The 18,666-nt window shown below is 24.5% G+C and overlaps 3 protein-coding genes across 11 annotated transcripts in view; all 3 read right to left on the bottom strand.

Moving 5' to 3' along the window:
* The window catches only part of LOC122508147 (guanylate cyclase 2D-like), a 124,382-nt gene extending 118,881 nt beyond the window's left edge, over nt 1–5,501 (bottom strand). For 5 of the 6 annotated variants that reach the window (XR_006302198.1, XR_006302200.1, XR_006302197.1 and 2 more), the window contains exon 1: nt 664–916. The gene's annotated coding sequence lies outside the window, so the exon portion shown is untranslated. Of the gene's footprint in view, nt 1–663; nt 917–5,329 lie in introns of those variants that run through there. The other variant, XR_006302199.1, reaches the window with a different exon arrangement.
* A 4,126-nt stretch (nt 5,502–9,627) lies between these two features.
* LOC122508242 lies at nt 9,628–11,851 on the bottom strand. The gene is made up of 5 exons (XM_043621483.1): nt 11,659–11,851; nt 11,213–11,354; nt 10,399–10,542; nt 10,164–10,315; nt 9,628–9,893 (listed from the first exon to the last, which is right to left on the bottom strand). The coding sequence occupies exons 1-5, from the start codon at nt 11,766–11,768 to the stop codon at nt 9,695–9,697; spliced, it is 747 nt and encodes a 248-aa protein (XP_043477418.1). The 5' UTR covers nt 11,769–11,851; the 3' UTR covers nt 9,628–9,694.
* Nucleotides 11,852–12,513: 662 nt separating this feature from the next.
* Nucleotides 12,514–18,255, bottom strand: LOC122508207. Of its 4 annotated transcripts, none has more exons than XM_043621411.1 (7): nt 16,904–16,937; nt 16,023–16,270; nt 15,586–15,766; nt 15,191–15,341; nt 13,448–13,603; nt 13,091–13,251; nt 12,514–12,990 (listed from the first exon to the last, which is right to left on the bottom strand). In XM_043621411.1, exons 3-7 carry the CDS (start codon nt 15,756–15,758, stop codon nt 12,813–12,815), a joined length of 819 nt encoding a protein of 272 aa, XP_043477346.1. In that variant the 5' UTR covers nt 15,759–15,766; nt 16,023–16,270; nt 16,904–16,937; the 3' UTR covers nt 12,514–12,812. The 4 variants fall into 4 exon arrangements, with proteins under 4 accessions (XP_043477346.1, XP_043477344.1, XP_043477345.1 ...); XM_043621409.1 differs by having other exon boundaries at nt 15,586–15,787; XM_043621410.1 differs by lacking the exon at nt 16,904–16,937 and having other exon boundaries at nt 15,586–15,787; nt 16,023–16,276.
* Nucleotides 18,256–18,666: the final 411 nt, after the last annotated feature.

Below are 18,666 nucleotides of genomic sequence, written 5' to 3' on the forward strand. Positions count from 1 at the left end.
TAATTGAATTTTTTTTATATTATTTGTAGTTTTTATTTTCTAATATAAATGTAATTGAAGAACTTCCGAATAATTGAAATTTCGTAAAATTGTATATTGTAAACAAAATAGATTTGAAAATTGTCAAAAAAGAATTTTAGTTAAAATTTTTGAAAATAATAATTGAATTGATAATAATTTTATCGTTTGGTTTTAATTATTATATAAAACATGAAGAAATCGTTATTGATATCTTCATGTTTTATAGTTATGAAAAATTTAATTTTTAGTTTGAAGTAAACTGTTTTCTCATTTGACTCGGACTGATTATATTTTTGTCAGTAATTGGTCCGTAAAATATGTATTTGTTAATACTTTCACTGATTTAAGCCCTTTAATTATAAACTTTAAAAATGTTGAAATACTTTTATTTTAGAAACTATTTGAAACTTATAAAGATTCGAATATTTCTTTCAATGAGAATCTTCGTTTTTGCAAACTTTCCAAAAATATAAAGAAATTTTCTAAAATTTATTTAGAAAAAAAATGATTAATTGAAAGCAATATTTTTTAAATTCAATTAATTATTAAATTAACTGCAATAATTTTCTAAGAATTTTGGTAACATTTTTTTGGTAACATTTCTGTAAACTTAATGTGAAATGTAATGTAAATGTTACAAACCAATTTTCAAAAATGAGTTGTTTTTGTTCCGGTGTTGGGTGCAACGTGTGAAAATTTGTTGAAATTGTCCCTCACGTTGGTAGCACACGCGTTCGAAGAGCGTTTTGATATCATTGTCGCGCAGGTGTGCAGCAAAAGTTTGCTCTCTTTCTGTGTTGCCCACGAGACTTAGAGAAAATTCGCGGCGTGAGAAAAGCGGCACCGGAAGTGACGCATCCCTTGTAGCGTCCGGTATCGAACTGAACCCCTCGCAGACTTATTCGCGATGTGCGCTGATTGCAAGGAATGCGCAGTAGGTGTCCCGGGAGGCGATCCCCATCCCCTCCTTGCCTCGCAATGACTGCCCCCCGACCTCTGCTACTGTTCTACGCGTATATGCACCCCTTATCTTCCAGCAAACTCTCATTCACTCGCAGCCTCTTTTCATTCCTATTTCTCTTCTTACAAGTCCTATCTATGCATTATACTCCAAGAGATTTAAAACACCAGCATTCTTTCATTTTTCAAATAAAAGTTTGCATTTGCAAAAAATAGAACTAAAAAGTATGAAAATAAAACCCTAAAATTCGCAGTATTGAGTGGAAGATATATAATTTTAACTCATCGCTGTCTACAATATTTCAGGGTTACCACAAAAAATTAATTTTCTTTTTCCTCACTTTTCCCTAATTTACAGAAAAAATTTCCACTTCTTCCCTGACCCTAAAGAATATTCTGATTCACTCTCCGAGTCAAAATTATTATTGTTTCTCCATAGGAATTAAGTCTTTCAAAATTTCAAATTCAAACCTTTTTAAAATTCAACAACTTCTAAAAATATTTTATTATAAAACGTGAAGATATGACTTCTTCATGTTTTATATTAATTAATTCAAAATTATTTTATTAATTTCAATTCAATTATTATTTTCTAGAATTTTTAAATGAAATTCTTCTCAATTATTTTTAACAATTTTTTATACACTGTAAAAAATTTAGGGAGTTAACGGACTCGGAAGTTGGGAGTGAAATTTTTCCAGTTAAAAATCAACTCCAAAAGAGAGTTAATTTCTAACTCCTTTCATTCAACACCCGCGCGAGTTATTTTTTTCTTGGGGAGTTAGCATTTGGGTGTGAAGTTTTAACTCTCTTTATTTAACTCCCCTGGCATTAACTCCCCAATGGGTGCGACTTTTATAGAATCCCCTGGGGAGTTAAAATTTAACTCCCTTTTTTTACAGATAGAGTTCTTTCGAGAATATTCAAATCCATTATTGTTAACAATTCAATTTTACGTGAAATTTCAATTATTCGGAAATTACGTTAAAATTTTTAATGAAATTCAAATTTAAATTCATTTTATTAAAAATTTCTACGAGAATTCAATTATTTCAATAGAAAAATAAATAATTTATTGAATAATTAAATGTTTATTGCAATTGAATTCTTTCGACAAATTTTAATAAAATTTTTAAGAATAAAAACATTTTTTGAGCAATTCAATTAAAATTGTATGAAAAATATTTGAAAATCTGCGATGAGTTTTATTATTTATGAAAATACATAATGGAATTCCTAATATGAATTTTTATTATTTTTGAAAATAATTGAATCCCTGTAAAATATTTTATTATTTATGAAAATAAGTAAATTATTACGAAGAAATTAATAAAAAAAAATTGGTAAATAATTGTATTGAAATTCTTTGAAATTCAAATTTTCAAAGATTATATTCTGAAACCTTTTTCATTATTTCATTCAATTATTTCTAAAAACACACGCTATAATACTTTTAATATTCAATTATTATCTACAATTTTAAATCAAAATCATTTTCATTGAATTGAGGAAAAATTTTGAAAATAATTGAATTTTTGCATAGAATTTTATTAAAATCCTTCAACAATTTAGAAGTTTAGAGAAGAGTTTTTATTATTTATAAAGATAATTGAAATTTTTACGAGAATTTATTTTTAATTTCTGATCAAGAATGAATTTCTGTTAAGAATTTTACTACTTTTGAAAATAATTAAATTTCTGCAATTATTTGTAATTTGTAACTTATCAAAAATTCAATTTTTTAGTGTTTTTAACTCAAATTTCTTCTATAAATTCATTATTTTTTTATAATTAAATAAATATATATTAAAAAATTAAACTATTTCGAAAAGAATTTTAATTATGTATTAAAATTTTCAAAAATCTAAATTTTTTAAAATTTCTAATAAAATTCATTCAAAATTGAAATTTTCTAAAAATTAAAATTAAAAAACCTTTCGAAGATGAAAATTGTAAACGCAACTCTTTTAAAATTCAATTAATTTTTAAATATTTAAGTAAAATTATTCATTAAATAATTTATAAGTAATAATTTTATGATAATTCTTCAAAAATCACGTTATTCAAAAAGAAATTATTGACGGAGATGGAAAAAATTGAAGGTTTTGTATTAGAATTCATGGTGATTTCATAGTTTATAAAACAATTAAAAAAGACACCAAAATTCAAAATTTTCTTATCAATTCTAAAAATTAAATATTTTCCAGTACTTTTAATAAAAATGCAAAAAATTTTATTAAATTTTTTGGCAATAATCTAATTATTGAGAAGAATTTCGCTACCTATTTATAAAAACAACTTAATTCTTGACGAGAATGTTTAAAAGATTTAGAAAATAATTTAATTTCTGCAAAGTATTTTATTCCTTTTTAAAAGAATTTAATTCTTCTGATGAATTTTAATAATTATCAAAAGAATTGCACGGAGAAACTTTTTCTTATAATATTAAATATATTTGGTTATGTTTATTCTAAAAGTACGTTAGAATGTGAGGATTTTTCGTGCGTTGTGCTAATAATTTCAACATTAATACGAAAATATGATAAGTTCGTTATATATTAAGCAACCTTCGGTTTACAAAAATTACTATCTGCATTAGAAATAGTCTTATTTTTCTTTAGAAAAGAATAAAATGCTAGTTTTTGTTTGTGAAATAATACGGTAATTCTAACCTTTTTTCCACATATAGATAGAATATATAACAGACATTCTAACGTAACATACCAATTTTGGAAGGACTGCGGGCGGACTTAACCGATTTCGCCCGAGCATCACCGAGTCCATCACCTGACGTCGCGAACTAACCCTAATGTTTTCGAAGTTGAAATTCACACGTGTATGAAAGAAAAAAACCTTTTATTAATAAACGTGAATGTCTCCTTATGCCAAATTAAATTCAAGAACTGTTCCTCAATATAACATAATTTTTTTCACGACTTTTACTTATTTACATAATTTGATTAGTAAGTTATTTTAAAAAATGCTCTCTCTCGAAGGCACATATTTTTCCACTCGTTTAATATATAAGGACGATTCAGCTGTGTACTTCTAACGAATCGTGCGATCTTTCGGTTTCCGTGACCAATCGTCGTGTCTTTACTTGCGTGTGCGTGTGTGCGTTATTAATATAGGTTAGGTTCTTACGTCGTGTTAAATATATTTACCTACAGTTACAGTGACATTCACTAATGCCATCTACCATCAGATCCAAGTATCACTATCGTCTCTATGAGTATCTATAGACAATTAATTTGTTGTGTTTCTTTTTAATTCATGGCTTTCCCAACTTTGCAAAAATTATTATTTTCTTTCTAAAACAACATACTAATTTTCGTTAGTTTCCTTATGAAGAACTGTAAAATATATACTGAATGAGTGTTTTTGATAGTCTCAATAGCAATTTCTATAACCTATGTCGTTTTTCCCTTGAATCTAACCTAACATACTAAAATGTCTCACCAGTTTTAAGAATTAGTGGTATTAAAAGTTTCTCCGTGTGGATTTTAGAAGAGAATTTTATTAAAATTCCTTAAAATAATTTATTTTAAGTGAAGAATTTTGTTGTTTATCAAGATAATTTAATTCTTTTGCAGAATTACTTAACAATTTTTGAAAATAATTGATTTTCTACGACGAATTAAAAAGCTAATTATGAAAATAATTCAATTATTAAAACGAATTTTAATATTTTATTGAATAATCGAATGTTTCTTAAAATTGAATTCATTCGTCAAATTTGAATAACATTTATTAATTAAGAATAATTGCATTCTTTTAGCAATTTATTTAAAATTGTATTAAAAATATTTGAAATTCTGTGATGAAAATAATTGAATTCCTAAATGAAATTTTATTATTTATGAAAATAATTGAATGTTTTTTTCGTAGAACCGTATCAAAATTTTATTTAAATTTTTGAAAGTAATTGAATTTTTGGCAAAAAATTTTGCTGTTTATAAATACAATTAACTTTTAGACAGGATACTAGTTAGAATTTTTGAAGATAATGGAATTTCTACGAAAAACTTTATTACTTTTAAAAATTATTGAATTCTTGTGATGAATTTATGAAAATAATTCTATACTTTGCAAAAAATTTTATTAAAAATCCTACAAATAATTGAATTTCTGTGAAGAATTTTGCTATTTATGAAGATAATTGCGTTAAAACTTTTGAAATAAGTAAATAATATTAAAAAATTTCTACTTTAAATTCCCTGTTTTTTCTTAAATTTCCTAACCTGTGGCAACCTTTTAATTATCTAAACTTATCTGCTAACCTTAAAGCGCCAGGTTATTTCTTAATAATATTTTATGAAGATGATTAAATATAAAGATGATTACTCACCGATAACAATTTGACATCCAGGGTCCCAATTTTGTAGTAGATGTTGAAATTTTACAGGAACTGCAGAAAAAGTTGAACCTCACTTATTGAGCACCGCAATGAGAATGACAGAACTCGTAAAAAAATTTTCCATTGGTGATCTCTCTCGAACAGCGGGTGATAATTTAATTTTTAATGATCTGTAATAAAAAATTTTACAAACATAAACTAAGCAATATTGAAAAATTAAAACTAAATCACATTATTAATACTAAACAATTTAAAATTATATTTTCAGACTTGGAAATATTTTGAATTAAATTCCTTAATCAATTCTGGAAGATTTAATGTGCATCTTAACAAGATTACTAAAACAAAGCTTTTAATCAATTTAAATCTTAGCTTAACCTGGCCGGAACGTTTCGAAAATTCAAATATCTTATAGGACGTACACCATCTACAAGAGACTGAAGCAGAATTTACATTTACTCAATGAGTGTATTTCATTTGCAATCGTAGTTCAAGGGGTTGGGAATTTTTTCATTTTTATTTGCTCTAGAAATAAAAATGAAACCACTTTTAATTAATTTGCGTTAATTAGAAGAAATTTTTCTCTTAAATCTGTCGAATACATTTTTCATTATACGGATACAATTATTATATTCAGTATAAAATATTTTTAATTATGTAATTTTTCCTCCTAGAACATATCTCTTTTCGAATAAGGTACTTAAGCTCTTCTAGTATTTTTATTTACGTTGATACTAATGGGAAAATTTAAATAATTATTCCGAGTCGTAGTCTCTGCAATTATTCCGGTTAATTATCTTTCAGTTAAAATGTTATTTTTGTGAGAATTGACTCAAAAGTGCGAATTCACTTTAAGAAGATATAGGGTTTCTAATTAAAGAAGGGTTTCTCCGCGTAGGTATTATAGTAATATAACAGACTATAGATAGTTATTTATAGAGAATTTGATCCTTTAGTGAAAATTACTTTTTCACTGACGTTGGAAAGTATACAAAGTTTTCTGTAAATGTTTGTAAGTAATTTTTTAGTTTTATTCAAAAATAAAGTATGGTTAGTTAAAACTTGAAATATTTATGGTCGCTAAGTTTTGCTAACTGTCGTTAACCTATATCTTAATATTTCTCTACAAAATTCTATCTATTAAAATATAAACTTTAAACTAGCAAGGGGAAAATCCATTTTTCTTTTTTTGTGTACACAAAAATCTGCATAGTTCCGACATGAAATGTGGAATGTAAACTTTTCGCAGTAACTGAGAGTTTCCAATATATAAAATAGGGACTAAAATTTTTATCACGAAACAGTATATTTTTTTCCTCTTTCTCTGATCTAATATCGGTGTACTTGTTCTTATGGCACAAAGCTATATCTATGTAGGTGGAAACAAGACTTTTTATTATCTGAATAAAAATGGATAGTAGTACATCAGCGAAAAAGGGTGAGGGGATGATGTTACAGTGTTATTTGAATCTTGTATTTATGTGTGCAGTGTGCATGTTGTATATTTGTATTTTAACAAAGCCATGCCCCGTGTGGAAATTGCCCGACTTCGCCTTATTTAAATAAGGGCACTGATGAGGATTTAATGAGGCCAACCCCACTAATAATGTCTAGATAGGTGATAATAGGGCACTGACTAGAATGCCTTCTTTTTCCAAATAGGAAAATCTAGCTGGATCTATTTATGCCCCTATTAAATATTCACAGGAAAAAAAAAGTCTGACTCCGTTTACAACTTAAATTCAGCCCATGTATTTCACATAAGTCTGTCCTTGTTTAACGGGGCTGACTCCGTTTACATCTTAAATTCAGCCTCTAAAATAGGCTGAAAGTAAAACTTTTTTTTTTAGTGTGTTTCAATCAGGACTAGAATGCCCTTTTTGTCTGAACAGGGAAATCTATCTGGTATCTATTTATGCCCCTATTAGGTATTTTAATTAATTTTCAATTTCATTGACAAATCCCAATTTCTAAATAATAAGCAACGAAATTATCAGAAAAATAGTTCTAAACGCATATTAAAATACTATTTAAAGTTTAAAAACTATTTGAGCAAAAATATTTACGATTTTAAAAATTCGAAATATTGCACTTTTTCTCACAAGCGCTAAAGAAATGTTCTGTTTAGTATATAAGGACGATGAGAAAGTAGATTCATAGCGTGCGAGTTAGTGTTAGTTATGCGTTAGTGTTAGTGTTAAGTTAGTGATAGGTTGATTGGTCGAAACAGTGTTGTTTACATGTGTGTTTGTTCAGTGACTTGTTCAGTATTACTGGCGCAATATTACGCCTGTCGTAAATTTTTGCTTTGGTATTTAGAAAAACTAATAAGACGCTAAAGAGGCCCTCTAGTTAAATCCCCACATTGTGCTTTTCTATTCAGGCAGTGACAAGGCAATCTAGTTAGAACTTCTCTATCTTTCCACATCATCACCTGATATTTCAAGCGTGACGAAATTAGACGGGTCCTGACTAATTTTCCTAGTTTGCGCCTCACTAAACGAAAGGGCGTCTATTCAGGGCCTTACGAAGTCCTATTTTCAATTTCTACACGGGTGTCGGACAAATGAGAAAGAGGAATCAACTAAAACAAAGTTTTCGAGTTCCTCACTACTAATAAATGTAACTTACTGTGATTCTAACTTCATTATGCCACTGCTAAATTATAGATTCATATTTACACAAAGCCGGAAGGCAGAGAAAATCTTTAGTTAATATTTTCCTTTAATCAACATGACCTCACCTTCAGTAAACATAATCTAGTATAATAAATACTTTTTTCTATTTTCTCCATTTCTTAAATAATTATTTTTATTGTGAAAAGAGTAAATATGCTAATTAGTTAAACGAAGAAATATATAAAGTATTATCAAGAAATAACCTGGCGCTTTAAGGTTAACAGGAAACAACTTTTGTTATTTGTCTTGAAATTTGTACAGCACATTTAAAATTGTATAGGTATTGTTATTATTAATTATTAAGTTAATTAATCCTCGTATTCTTTCATTCATTCTGCCCTATTATATTATTCTTTACTATTATTTATAATTATAATAATATTAAAACTACATATTCCAATTCATATTTTATTTTAGTAAAAAAAATTCGAATTAAAACTTTGTACGTTATATTATTTTTAAAATTGCTAATTTTATTTTTAAAAAAGTGTTTTCGCTAGTTGTTTAATTAAAAACAATTCACGAAAAGTATATAAATAAAAATAATTTTTCCAACTGATTAAATATTGATAAGCTTATTACAATGAAAATGTTTCTGAATATCTAGTTAGGGAAGATGAATTGTTTTGGGAGATGAAAATGTGGACATGGTGAATTATTGGAGAATCTTGTTCACGTAATGAAAGTGATCGGAAATAGACCACTTGAGTAGTTGCGGATAAATGGATATATTAGAATGGAGCCGTGAGGATAAGATGAGTTCAGGAAATGAAGTTATTATATGCAATTGACAATTATGTTGCAAACGTGACCTGGATGCCTCGTCGCACGAATGATCAAAAGCAGGTGACAAATGCCAACACTGTCCCCCTGCTTTGTATGTTAAATGTACACACTTGTGTCGACACACATATATATATATATATATATATATGTATATATCTTCGTCATATTCGAAGGTTGATGTGAACCAAATCAATTCCTCTAAACACTGACCGATATCTACCCAGCATATGTAATCACCATTCCCACCTGGACAAATCTGCATTTAACGGTATTTTGCATTAATTACACCTATACATTATACTGACAAATGGCAGATATTTCATTTTGGTCTCTAACTTCTGTTTTGCGGAAAATAAAATCATTCATTTTGTCTACAAGATACTAGTTTATTAGACAAATAAAAAAGACTTCAAGGAAGACCAGAATTATTTTAATAAAATAAAACGTGCTGATTATTCTAATATTGCGTAGGAATTTACAAATAAGGAAATAAAAACAAATCCCCTTTTAGATGCTCCAGTCAATTGTGATGAAATCGTAAAAGAGGGCAATTAGTAAAAGCTGAAAATAATGAAGTCTTAGTATACATGGAATATATATAAATTTATAGCTTCTACATCTGAGAATTGAAATCTTAAAATTTAATCCCTCTTCAAAAAAAAAAAAAAAATACAATAAAAATTTTACTGATTCTTCGAAAGATTTCAAATAAAGAATTTAATATTACGATTCAAAAATAAATTTATTTCTATACAGTAGACAATTTTTCCCCAAAAAAAAATAATTGACTTCTTCTCTTAATATTCATGAAAAAAAGTATCACGATTTTCCATAAATTGAAAAATATTCTTTATTTCACCTAATACTTAAACTATTACATTATAGTAAACAATTAATAATAAATATTTTGATATCCTTCTAGGATTGCTTTTAAATTTTTATTAATTTCCTTAATTTCCAAATCGGCAATAGAGTAGAAAATTTTCTGCAATTTCCGTGTGATAAAATCTTTGGAAAAATTCGATACAACTTTGACAACAGTATTGAGAATTGGATCTATAATATGTCCTTCAAACTGTAAGTCATACTTGCTGTAAAACAAAAGATAATGTTAACAAAAATTTATCAAAAAATTCTTTCTTATTCTATTTTACAAGAAGAATTTTTATAATTATTGTACTTTGGATACTTGCAATCATTAATCAAAATACTATTCATTTTGTTATCGAAAAAAAATTTTAATTGATAAATATTGATATAGAATTTAATTATATAATTACACTCGAAAAAATTATGTTAAACTAAATAGTAAGCAAAATAATAATTGTAAATAATTGATTATAAAATAATTATAGAATTACCCAGAATTTTTGAATTTCACTTTTTCTAATTTAACTTCTGTTGTTTCAAAGTCAACCATGATTTTAAAGTAGATATCAGCTTTGGTTACAACTCCGTGAATATTTCCTTTTCTTTTGTACAATAAATATTCAAAGAGATATCGATAATCAAACTAGAACAAAAGAAGAGAAGATGTAATTGATAAAAAATTGGGAAATAGAAATATTACAAGAATAAATAGAATATTTTCCTTACTGATAAATTTTGCCATCCTAAATTCATTTCTATGGTTAGTTTTTTGTCTGAATAAGTCAGGTGTGAATTTCCAATTCTTTCAATGTGAGACAATTGTTGTAGCCAACCGTCAGTTAAAGAAATTTTTCCTTTAAAAATTCCTGGCTGAAATGTAAAGAAAAAAAAATAATGTGCCAGGAAACGAACGCAGGACCCTTTAGGTTAAGATACCGATGACTCGAACCACTTGACAACAACACACTTATTTAGAATTCGTTCCAAAAAGACAGGACAACGTAAAAAAGATCGATCAATATTCCTTTATATTTTTAACTAGAAAACTTTCCCCTTTTTACTTTTTATAAAAAGAACTTTTTAATGAAGTTCATTTATATACTTATTTTTTATTGTTCTCACTTCATTCTATTTTCTCACTTTAGCAAATACAGATCGATGAAAGTTTATATATATTATAATCTGGAAAAATTTGCAAATATGAATTTTAAAAAGGATTTTGTTAAAAGAAACGCGACAATCATTAAAATCTTATTTGCTTTTTAAATCTTTGAATTTAAATATTGAATATTAAATACCGTTAAATTCTTTTTCTAAATACAAAAATGCAAACGATTGTGCACGATGGGAACAAAATAGAAAGAGGAGAAAGAAAATATTTTTAAATTTCAAAATATCGAAAATAAAAAAAATTTTCTAATAAAAAAATATCTAATTTTTTTTACGAAAAAACAATTTTCCAGAGAAATTTTTTATTCGAGGTGTTAAAAAAATAGAGAAGGAGACGAAAAAAGTATGAAATGTAAATATAAAATCTCACCAAACCTATTACTGGAATTGTAGTGTCATCCAATTCTAGTGGATCCATACCACTCGAAATTATGGAACCACGAATTTTTGGTAAATTTTCATCTATTAATTTGTCAAAATTTGCCTCGACAGTAACTTTCCTTTTCATTCTTCTGTAATATAAAAAATATTTCCTAAGCTATTATATAAATATAATAAAAAAATTGAAAAATTTGAAAAAAATACATAAATTTAATAATTTTATTTTAAAACCTAGAAAAATTAAAGTTCATTAATTTTTAATAACAAAAATCAAATTTCTGTCATTCTAAAAAAATAGAATTGAAAACTTTTTCTGAACAATTAAAAAATTTTTGCAGAAAGTTTTGAATGTTTATAAAAGTACTTGGAAAAAGAAGAATAAAGTTCTGTATAAATTAAAAACAAAAAACAAATGAAAGTGTAATAATAACTTACCGGAGAAGATTAATAAGTCCATCAGTTTCATTTATTTTCTCCGCATTCCCAGCACAAATGAAAATGAACACAATAAAAATAATGTTATACATTTTTTTTTCAAACAACATTCTAATTTTCTTACTTAATAAATTTACGTTACACTTGAAAATAAGTGTATAAATATCTATCACTTGTTATTTATTGAAAAATTTCTGGTTTTACTTTATCTTATCAAACTTTCATGATTTAATATAGAGATATATAGACGCAGAGCGGAAAGAGTATTAAATATAGAAATGTGGACCACAAAAAAAATAAAAATTAGTCAATAATTAAAATATACGTGTTTATTATTATTTCTCTTGTAGCGAAAATTTTCAATTAAATTTAAACAAGGCACTTAAAACGAAAATAAATTGAAATAATTATGTATGTTAACGAATCATTTAAATTTTATTCAAAATCAAATTATATTAATTTATTTAATATTCCCTTTTTGTTAAAACGTTTTTTTTCAATTATTTTTTTAATAAAAAAGTCTAAAAAATGCAGCAAAAATTTCTTTGGTAATTAATATGAAAATGAAAACATATGACAAAAAATTTGGTCCGCCTTTTTTTATGCTTATTACAAAATAATTTATTTAATCTAATTATTAGATTTATAAATAAAATATTTCCACTTGTGATGAGAATATAAAATTGTAAAGTAAAAACGCTCACTCTAAATCTGAATCAGTGAAAATTTCACTGATTTCAATTCAGTGGCCCAGTTTTCTTTGATGAATCAGTGGAATTTCACTGACAATCAGTGGTTTTTACTGATTCTCAGTGAAATCCCACTGATGAATTAAAGAAAACTGGGCCACTGAATTGAAATCAGTGAAATTTTCACTGATTCAGATTTAGAGTGCTCGTAATGAATATAAATAGTCATTATCAAAATGAGAAATATTTCCTTTCTCAATAAAAAAAAATTTTAATTAATAATTTTTTCAAAAAAAATTATTAATTAAAATTTTTTTTTATTTGTTTCTGATTATTAAAAAATATATCATTAAATACAGTAAAAAAGGGAACATTTTTACTTTATAAAAAATGTTAAATTATAAAAAAAAAGAAAAAAATAATATTTTTCCATAAAGAATATCTTTTTAGATTATTAAAGTTTTGTCAACTGTAAAAAAATATTTCATTGATGTTCTTCATGCGCATATAAATTTCTTGCGACACTGTTTTCTCGCTGACTTGAATTATTTTTTTCTTATAAAATGGTAAAAAATAATTCACTATTTTCGATGCGAATTTATCGAATATCGGTAAACTATTATTTAGCGTAACATGCACAGATCTATAAAAGAAAAATTAATTATTAATAATAAACATATTAAAATTATTAATAAATAAATTTTTGTTAAGATTACAAATTTTTTTCTTAAATGCATATTTACTCAATATCGAGAATTGTAAATTTTTCCAAATCGACAAATTGCTTTGTTAAATCCAATGTTAGGAGTAAATTTGACAATACATTTGTTACGTTTGCGATTAATTTTCCACTGTGCCAAAAAAATGGAAATATTGTCGTTAGAAAATCGTAATTGAATATACACTATAAAGAAAATTAGGAATTAAAAAAGAGAAATTTGTAAATTTTAAATATTTTAATTTTCAAATTCTTTTTGAAAATTGTAGCTTCTATTTTTGTTAATATGTAATTACTTTTTTTTTTATTAATAAATTTTTCAGTTTTAATTTTTTAAGTTTTTTTACTTTAGTTTTTCTTACTTAGAAGCGAAATTACTTACTAATAAATAGGAATTAATAATAGTGACATTAAGTTGTATGAAATTGTTTGTCGAAAAAGATATAAATGCATCTCCCTGACGTTCTAATTCAAAAATATATTTTATTCTTCCTTTAGTCAAATTTATTCGAGCAGTGCAATTAAGAAACAGTGCTTTCTACAAAAAGAATAATTTCATTTAATAACAAATTATTTCAAATCTGGAAACAAAACTGAAAAAATACCGCAAATACCATGATGAAAGAAACTGTTAGAATTTATTGATTAAAAAATTAAATTAAAATAAATAAAATTCAAGAAAAATAATAGGAGAATTAATTAGATTATATAAACAATTATTTAACTGATAAATATTAATTTTGTCTAATTCTTCTTGAATTATAATTTTAAATAATTTAATTAATTTTAATTAGTTGCTTATATAAATAAGAAAAATTTTATTTTTCAACAAATAAATTTTTTCTTTAAAAATAAATATAGTCGATTCAGAAGTAGGTAATGACCTTGAACTTGAGTTTTTTAACTTATATAACTTTATTACGTTAGTTCAGTTGTCGTGAAATTATTTTCACTCTTATACTTTCAGCGAAAGTCTAAAAGTCTAGAATTTCACTTTCAATGACCTCGTTTAACTATATAATCTCTAATATAAAAATAATAAAGAAATTCTATTTAGTAAATAGCAATAACTAATTCAATAAATAAATAAAAATAAGAAAAATAAAAATAAATAAAAATAAAAAAATGAATAAATGAAAATAAAACAAATGAGAATAAAAAAATAAAAATAAAGTAGGTAAAGAATAAAGATAAAAAAAACTTTTTTTTAGAAAAATAAAATTAGTAAAAATAAAGAATCTATTATTGTCAATATTTTAGCAGCTGTGTAATTTCTAATTATGAAAGAATTGAAAAATGTAACCATTCTTTCCCATTTTTGTTTGTTATTTTTAATTTGAAAAAAAATGAATGAACTTTTCAAGTTGATGTGTAAACAAAAAACAAACGAGGCTCGTTTAACTGAAATTCTATAAATCAAAGGATCACTTTCGCTTCCTCGCTCGACCCGCTGACCTGAAATCTTAGTTTTCGTCCTCAAGACCCACAGCTTTCGCTTGAAAATTTGGGTCAGTTCAGACGAGAACTACTTTCCTACTTTTCACATATATAAGATCCAGTCTCATTATTGCTTTAGACTTGAGGTCATTTCTATCGAGAGCGATCACTTTCGATTTCACTTAAGGAAGTCAATTTTATACGGACAAACATAAAACAGATTCCGGTTTAAAACAATTTTCAATCTGTGGATAACATTTATTTTTATTATCTCAAATAAAGTGCAATTAATTAAGAAATTATTAAATAATTCTCAATATCCCTCGTAATCTAAATATCTACTTAATTTAAAATTTATGTAAATGAAGAAAATTTACTTTAATCGAAAAACCCTTATCAAATAAATATTTGCTTGAATCAAGTAATCTCAGTTTAATCCAACAAATATTTACTTGAATAAAATAAATTTTATTTAAATCAAATAAATAATTATAATTTTTCATAAAATTAATAATTCCCAATATTAATAATTCTATTTTCAAATTCTTTATAATTTAAAATAAATTTTATTTTCTGATTGAAAATTGACAGAAAAAAAATCTTTCAAAAAATGAAAAATTTTCTTCCATGTTCTGTCTGCGTAAGTAAAACGAAAAAAAGAAATCAGTAAAATAAAACTAATTTATACCATCCAAATCACATCGGTGATATTGTGAACATCTATTGGATCAATTCCGATTTCTTTCAAATTACTCAAAACTGATGGCATAAAAAGATCTGTATAAGTATTCGCATAAATCCAATACGCTTCGTGATCCCAATTTGATTTTTTCCAATTTCTTCAGAGAAATAAAAACATTAATAATTAAGAAAAAAAATTCATCGCAAAAATCGAAATATTGCGTTTTATAAAAGAATTTTTTTATTCTTATATAAGCAAGTAAAATTTGTTATTTATAATATTTTTGCATAGTTTGATTTTGATTGTAGGTACTTTATATTTTAAATAAAAATGAAGTTCAAACGCAGTAAATTTCAAATTAACAAATAATTTTAAAAAATAAAATTCTTTTCTTCATTTACCTAAAATTGGGCAATTTATTTTCACTGAAAATTAATTTCGTTGAATTGTCAGTTTCATAAACATATGGAAATGAGAAAATTTCATTTTCCTTATAACATTTACACTTAATTGGCGACTCAACAATACGGACAATTGCAATAATTTCCACCAATAAAACAACAGAAAGCGTCATAATTCCGTCTGTTATTTAGGTAAAAAATTCTGTTAAAGATTTAAAGAATATGTATAGTTTAAAATTATTTTAATATTTGATTTTTCTATTTTTTGGTGCTAAAAACAATTTTTTTTAATATGGAAAATATTTTACTAAATTATATTAAATATTTTAAATGGATAAATATCAATATAAAATATTTATTTATTTTATGTATTTATTTAATACATTCACAATATTTATTTATTTATTTATTTATTTATTCAAACATGTTAATATTACCTTAGAAAGAAAATTTTTATCGCATTGTTTGGTACTAATTACTCTCGAATGGAAAACTTTTTCTTGTCACAATTTTTTATTTTGCTTGAGTTAAAACCAACAGTTTATTTAGAATTACTTATCCTTTTTTATGCAAAGAAGTGTCATGATCCATGTTCAGCTTTTTGCCACCTATTCTTTTTTTTGTCTTTAATTTTTCGTCTTTTTTTTGACGACGAGAAAACGTATAGATGTATACTATTAGCAGACTGAATATTTTCGAAACAAATGTTGATATGACAAAGTTTACAGCCAAGGCCGCAAATAGCAATGACAAAATAATTTAAAAAAGAAAAAGAAAGAAAAAAAGTTAGTGGACAACTTTTTTTAAAAATATATTCTGGAAAATGAATTTTTTACAAATATTTTGTACTTTAGCAAAGATAGAACACTATTCAGTGTTGTAAAATATAAATAAAAGTAGTTAATAACGAAAAAAAGGTATTTAGAAAAAAATATTCAATTGTCTGAACGAAACACTCTGTTTCTACTTACAGAATGAATAGTCACTAAAAAGCGGAAGTAGAAAGAGTTGTTTTCGGTAAGACAGAAAGAATTCTCTCCTTTCTATAAAGTTCATTAGAAAATTATTTATTGTTATATTATATTAAAAATCTGACGACTATTATAGTAAATTATTTCATTATTTTATTTTATTATTATTTCACTATTTTATTACCTACTTTTTATTTAATTTAATTATTTTTTTACTTTATTGTTTAGTTATTTTATTGTTTTATTACTTTATTATTTTATTCTTTATTTTATTATTTAATCTTTATATATATTCTATTTTTTTTTATTTTACTTTTTTATTTTATGATTAATATTTAAAAACTTACATTTTCTGTCCTATTCACAGCGCTATCAAACGAAAGTTTTATGAACTTTGAAGAATATAAAACTTAGCTCTACCGATTGTACAGAAATCTATATTAGGTATATTAAAAATATTTAGCGAAAATTAATTAATTAAATTAATAATTAATTTTTTTCTAATCATGACAATCTTTTAATCATGATTTTTGCATAATATGCAAAAAGATAGTTTTTGCGAAAAAAAATGAAAAAAACTAGTTTATTTTCTGAAAAAAAATTTTTTAATAATAAACAAAATATTAAAAAACGAGTAAAATGTTCCTGCACATTATAATATTTCGGCAATTTTGTTATAACAATATTTTATAAAAAAAATAGTTTAGAAAATTTTTTAAAAATATTTTATAAAAATCTTTTAAAAAATATTTTATAAAAACCTTTTAAAAAATATTTTAAAAAGAATATTTTACAAAGTATTTTATAACAAATATTTTAGAAAGTATTGAATAAAAAGTATTTTAAAAAATATTTTATAGCAAATACTCTACAGAGTATTTTATAAGAACTATTTTTAAAAATATTTTATAACAAATACTTTAGAGAGTATTTCATAAGAATAAGAATTTTTAAAAAGTATTTCATAAACAAATTTTTGTAAAAATATTTTATATTATTTATGTCACGAAGTATTTGATAAAAAATAATTACAAAAAACATTTTTAACAAAAGGCAAATATTTTATAAAGTAGATATATTTTTTATAAAAAATATTTTACAAAGCATTTTATGAGAAATGTTTTAAAAACCATTTCATAAAAACTGTTTGTAAAAATATTTTAAAAAGTACCTAGGTATTTTATTAAAAATGTTTTAAAAAGTATTTTATTAAAAATGTTTTAAATAGTAATTTAGTAAAAATGTTTTACAAAGTATTTTATTAGAAATATTTTACAAAGTATTTTATTAAAAATGTTTTAAAAACTGTTTGCAAAAATATTTTAAAAAGAATTTTATAAAAAATATGGAAACGAGCAAAATAATTGTTAATAATTCTTTTGCAACAAATACATAAATTAGAAAAATGATATCATTACCCTAGTCAATATGAAAACATGCAATTAAGAAAAAAAACATCTACGGAATGTGTTTTCTTTTAATTTAAAAAATATTGACTCCAATAAATGACGCGTCAAAAATGATTTGCTATATATATTGAAAGGAGAATGATATTTGACCACGTGGTACTTACACAGAGTTGAAAAACATTCTTGTTTGTCACTGAATTGTAACCTTCAAAATTATATAGAATTCTCCAATCAAATCCCGACTTTTGTGGGTGTGCTGATGACGTTTTAAAATTTTTTACTAAAGCGTCATTTCTACACATTTTATATAGTTATATATTTACTCAAATATTTCTCTTTACGAAATAAAATACGTTATTGCGTCAAACGAATGAGAATCTTTCATTTCTAACTATTTTTTTCATTATTTCCTCTATTTCCTCTATTATGATAGTATTTTTGATTTTCAGAAATATTATCTGAATAAACTGAATATTATTTATCTAATATAAATATAGAGGAAATGATAATATTTCTGAGTAATATTAAGACAATGTTGACTAAATGTTAAGGGGTAATATTGACAATAATTCCTGGTCTTGCAATATTACCCCGTTGACGTTGGGGTAATTTTGCAAGTCACAGATTTCTCTCTATGTTTTTTTTAACAGAAACGTGACATACGTGAAATTATTTGCATTCAGTACAATAGTTTTAATAAA

Source organism: Leptopilina heterotoma, unplaced genomic scaffold, assembly GCF_015476425.1.
Source record: "Leptopilina heterotoma isolate Lh14 unplaced genomic scaffold, ASM1547642v1 Lhet_53, whole genome shotgun sequence".
Taxonomy (NCBI): Eukaryota; Metazoa; Arthropoda; class Insecta; order Hymenoptera; family Figitidae; genus Leptopilina; species Leptopilina heterotoma.

Coding starts and splice junctions, on each gene's coding strand:
- LOC122508242 (XM_043621483.1), bottom strand. CDS start 11,768: ATGTTGTTTGAAAAAAAAATGTATAACATTATTTTTATTGTGTTCATT. Junction 11,355..11,658: donor GGACTTATTAATCTTCTCCG/GTAAGTTATTAT, acceptor TTTATATTACAG/AAGAATGAAAAGGAAAGTTA. Junction 10,543..11,212: donor CAATTCCAGTAATAGGTTTG/GTGAGATTTTAT, acceptor TTTACATTTCAG/CCAGGAATTTTTAAAGGAAA.
- LOC122508207 (XM_043621411.1), bottom strand. CDS start 15,758: ATGACGCTTTCTGTTGTTTTATTGGTGGAAATTATTGCAATTGTCCGT. Junction 15,342..15,585: donor AATAAATTGCCCAATTTTAG/GTAAATGAAGAA, acceptor ATTTCTCTGAAG/AAATTGGAAAAAATCAAATT. Junction 12,991..13,090: donor TTTACAATTCTCGATATTGA/GTAAATATGCAT, acceptor TTTCTTTTATAG/ATCTGTGCATGTTACGCTAA.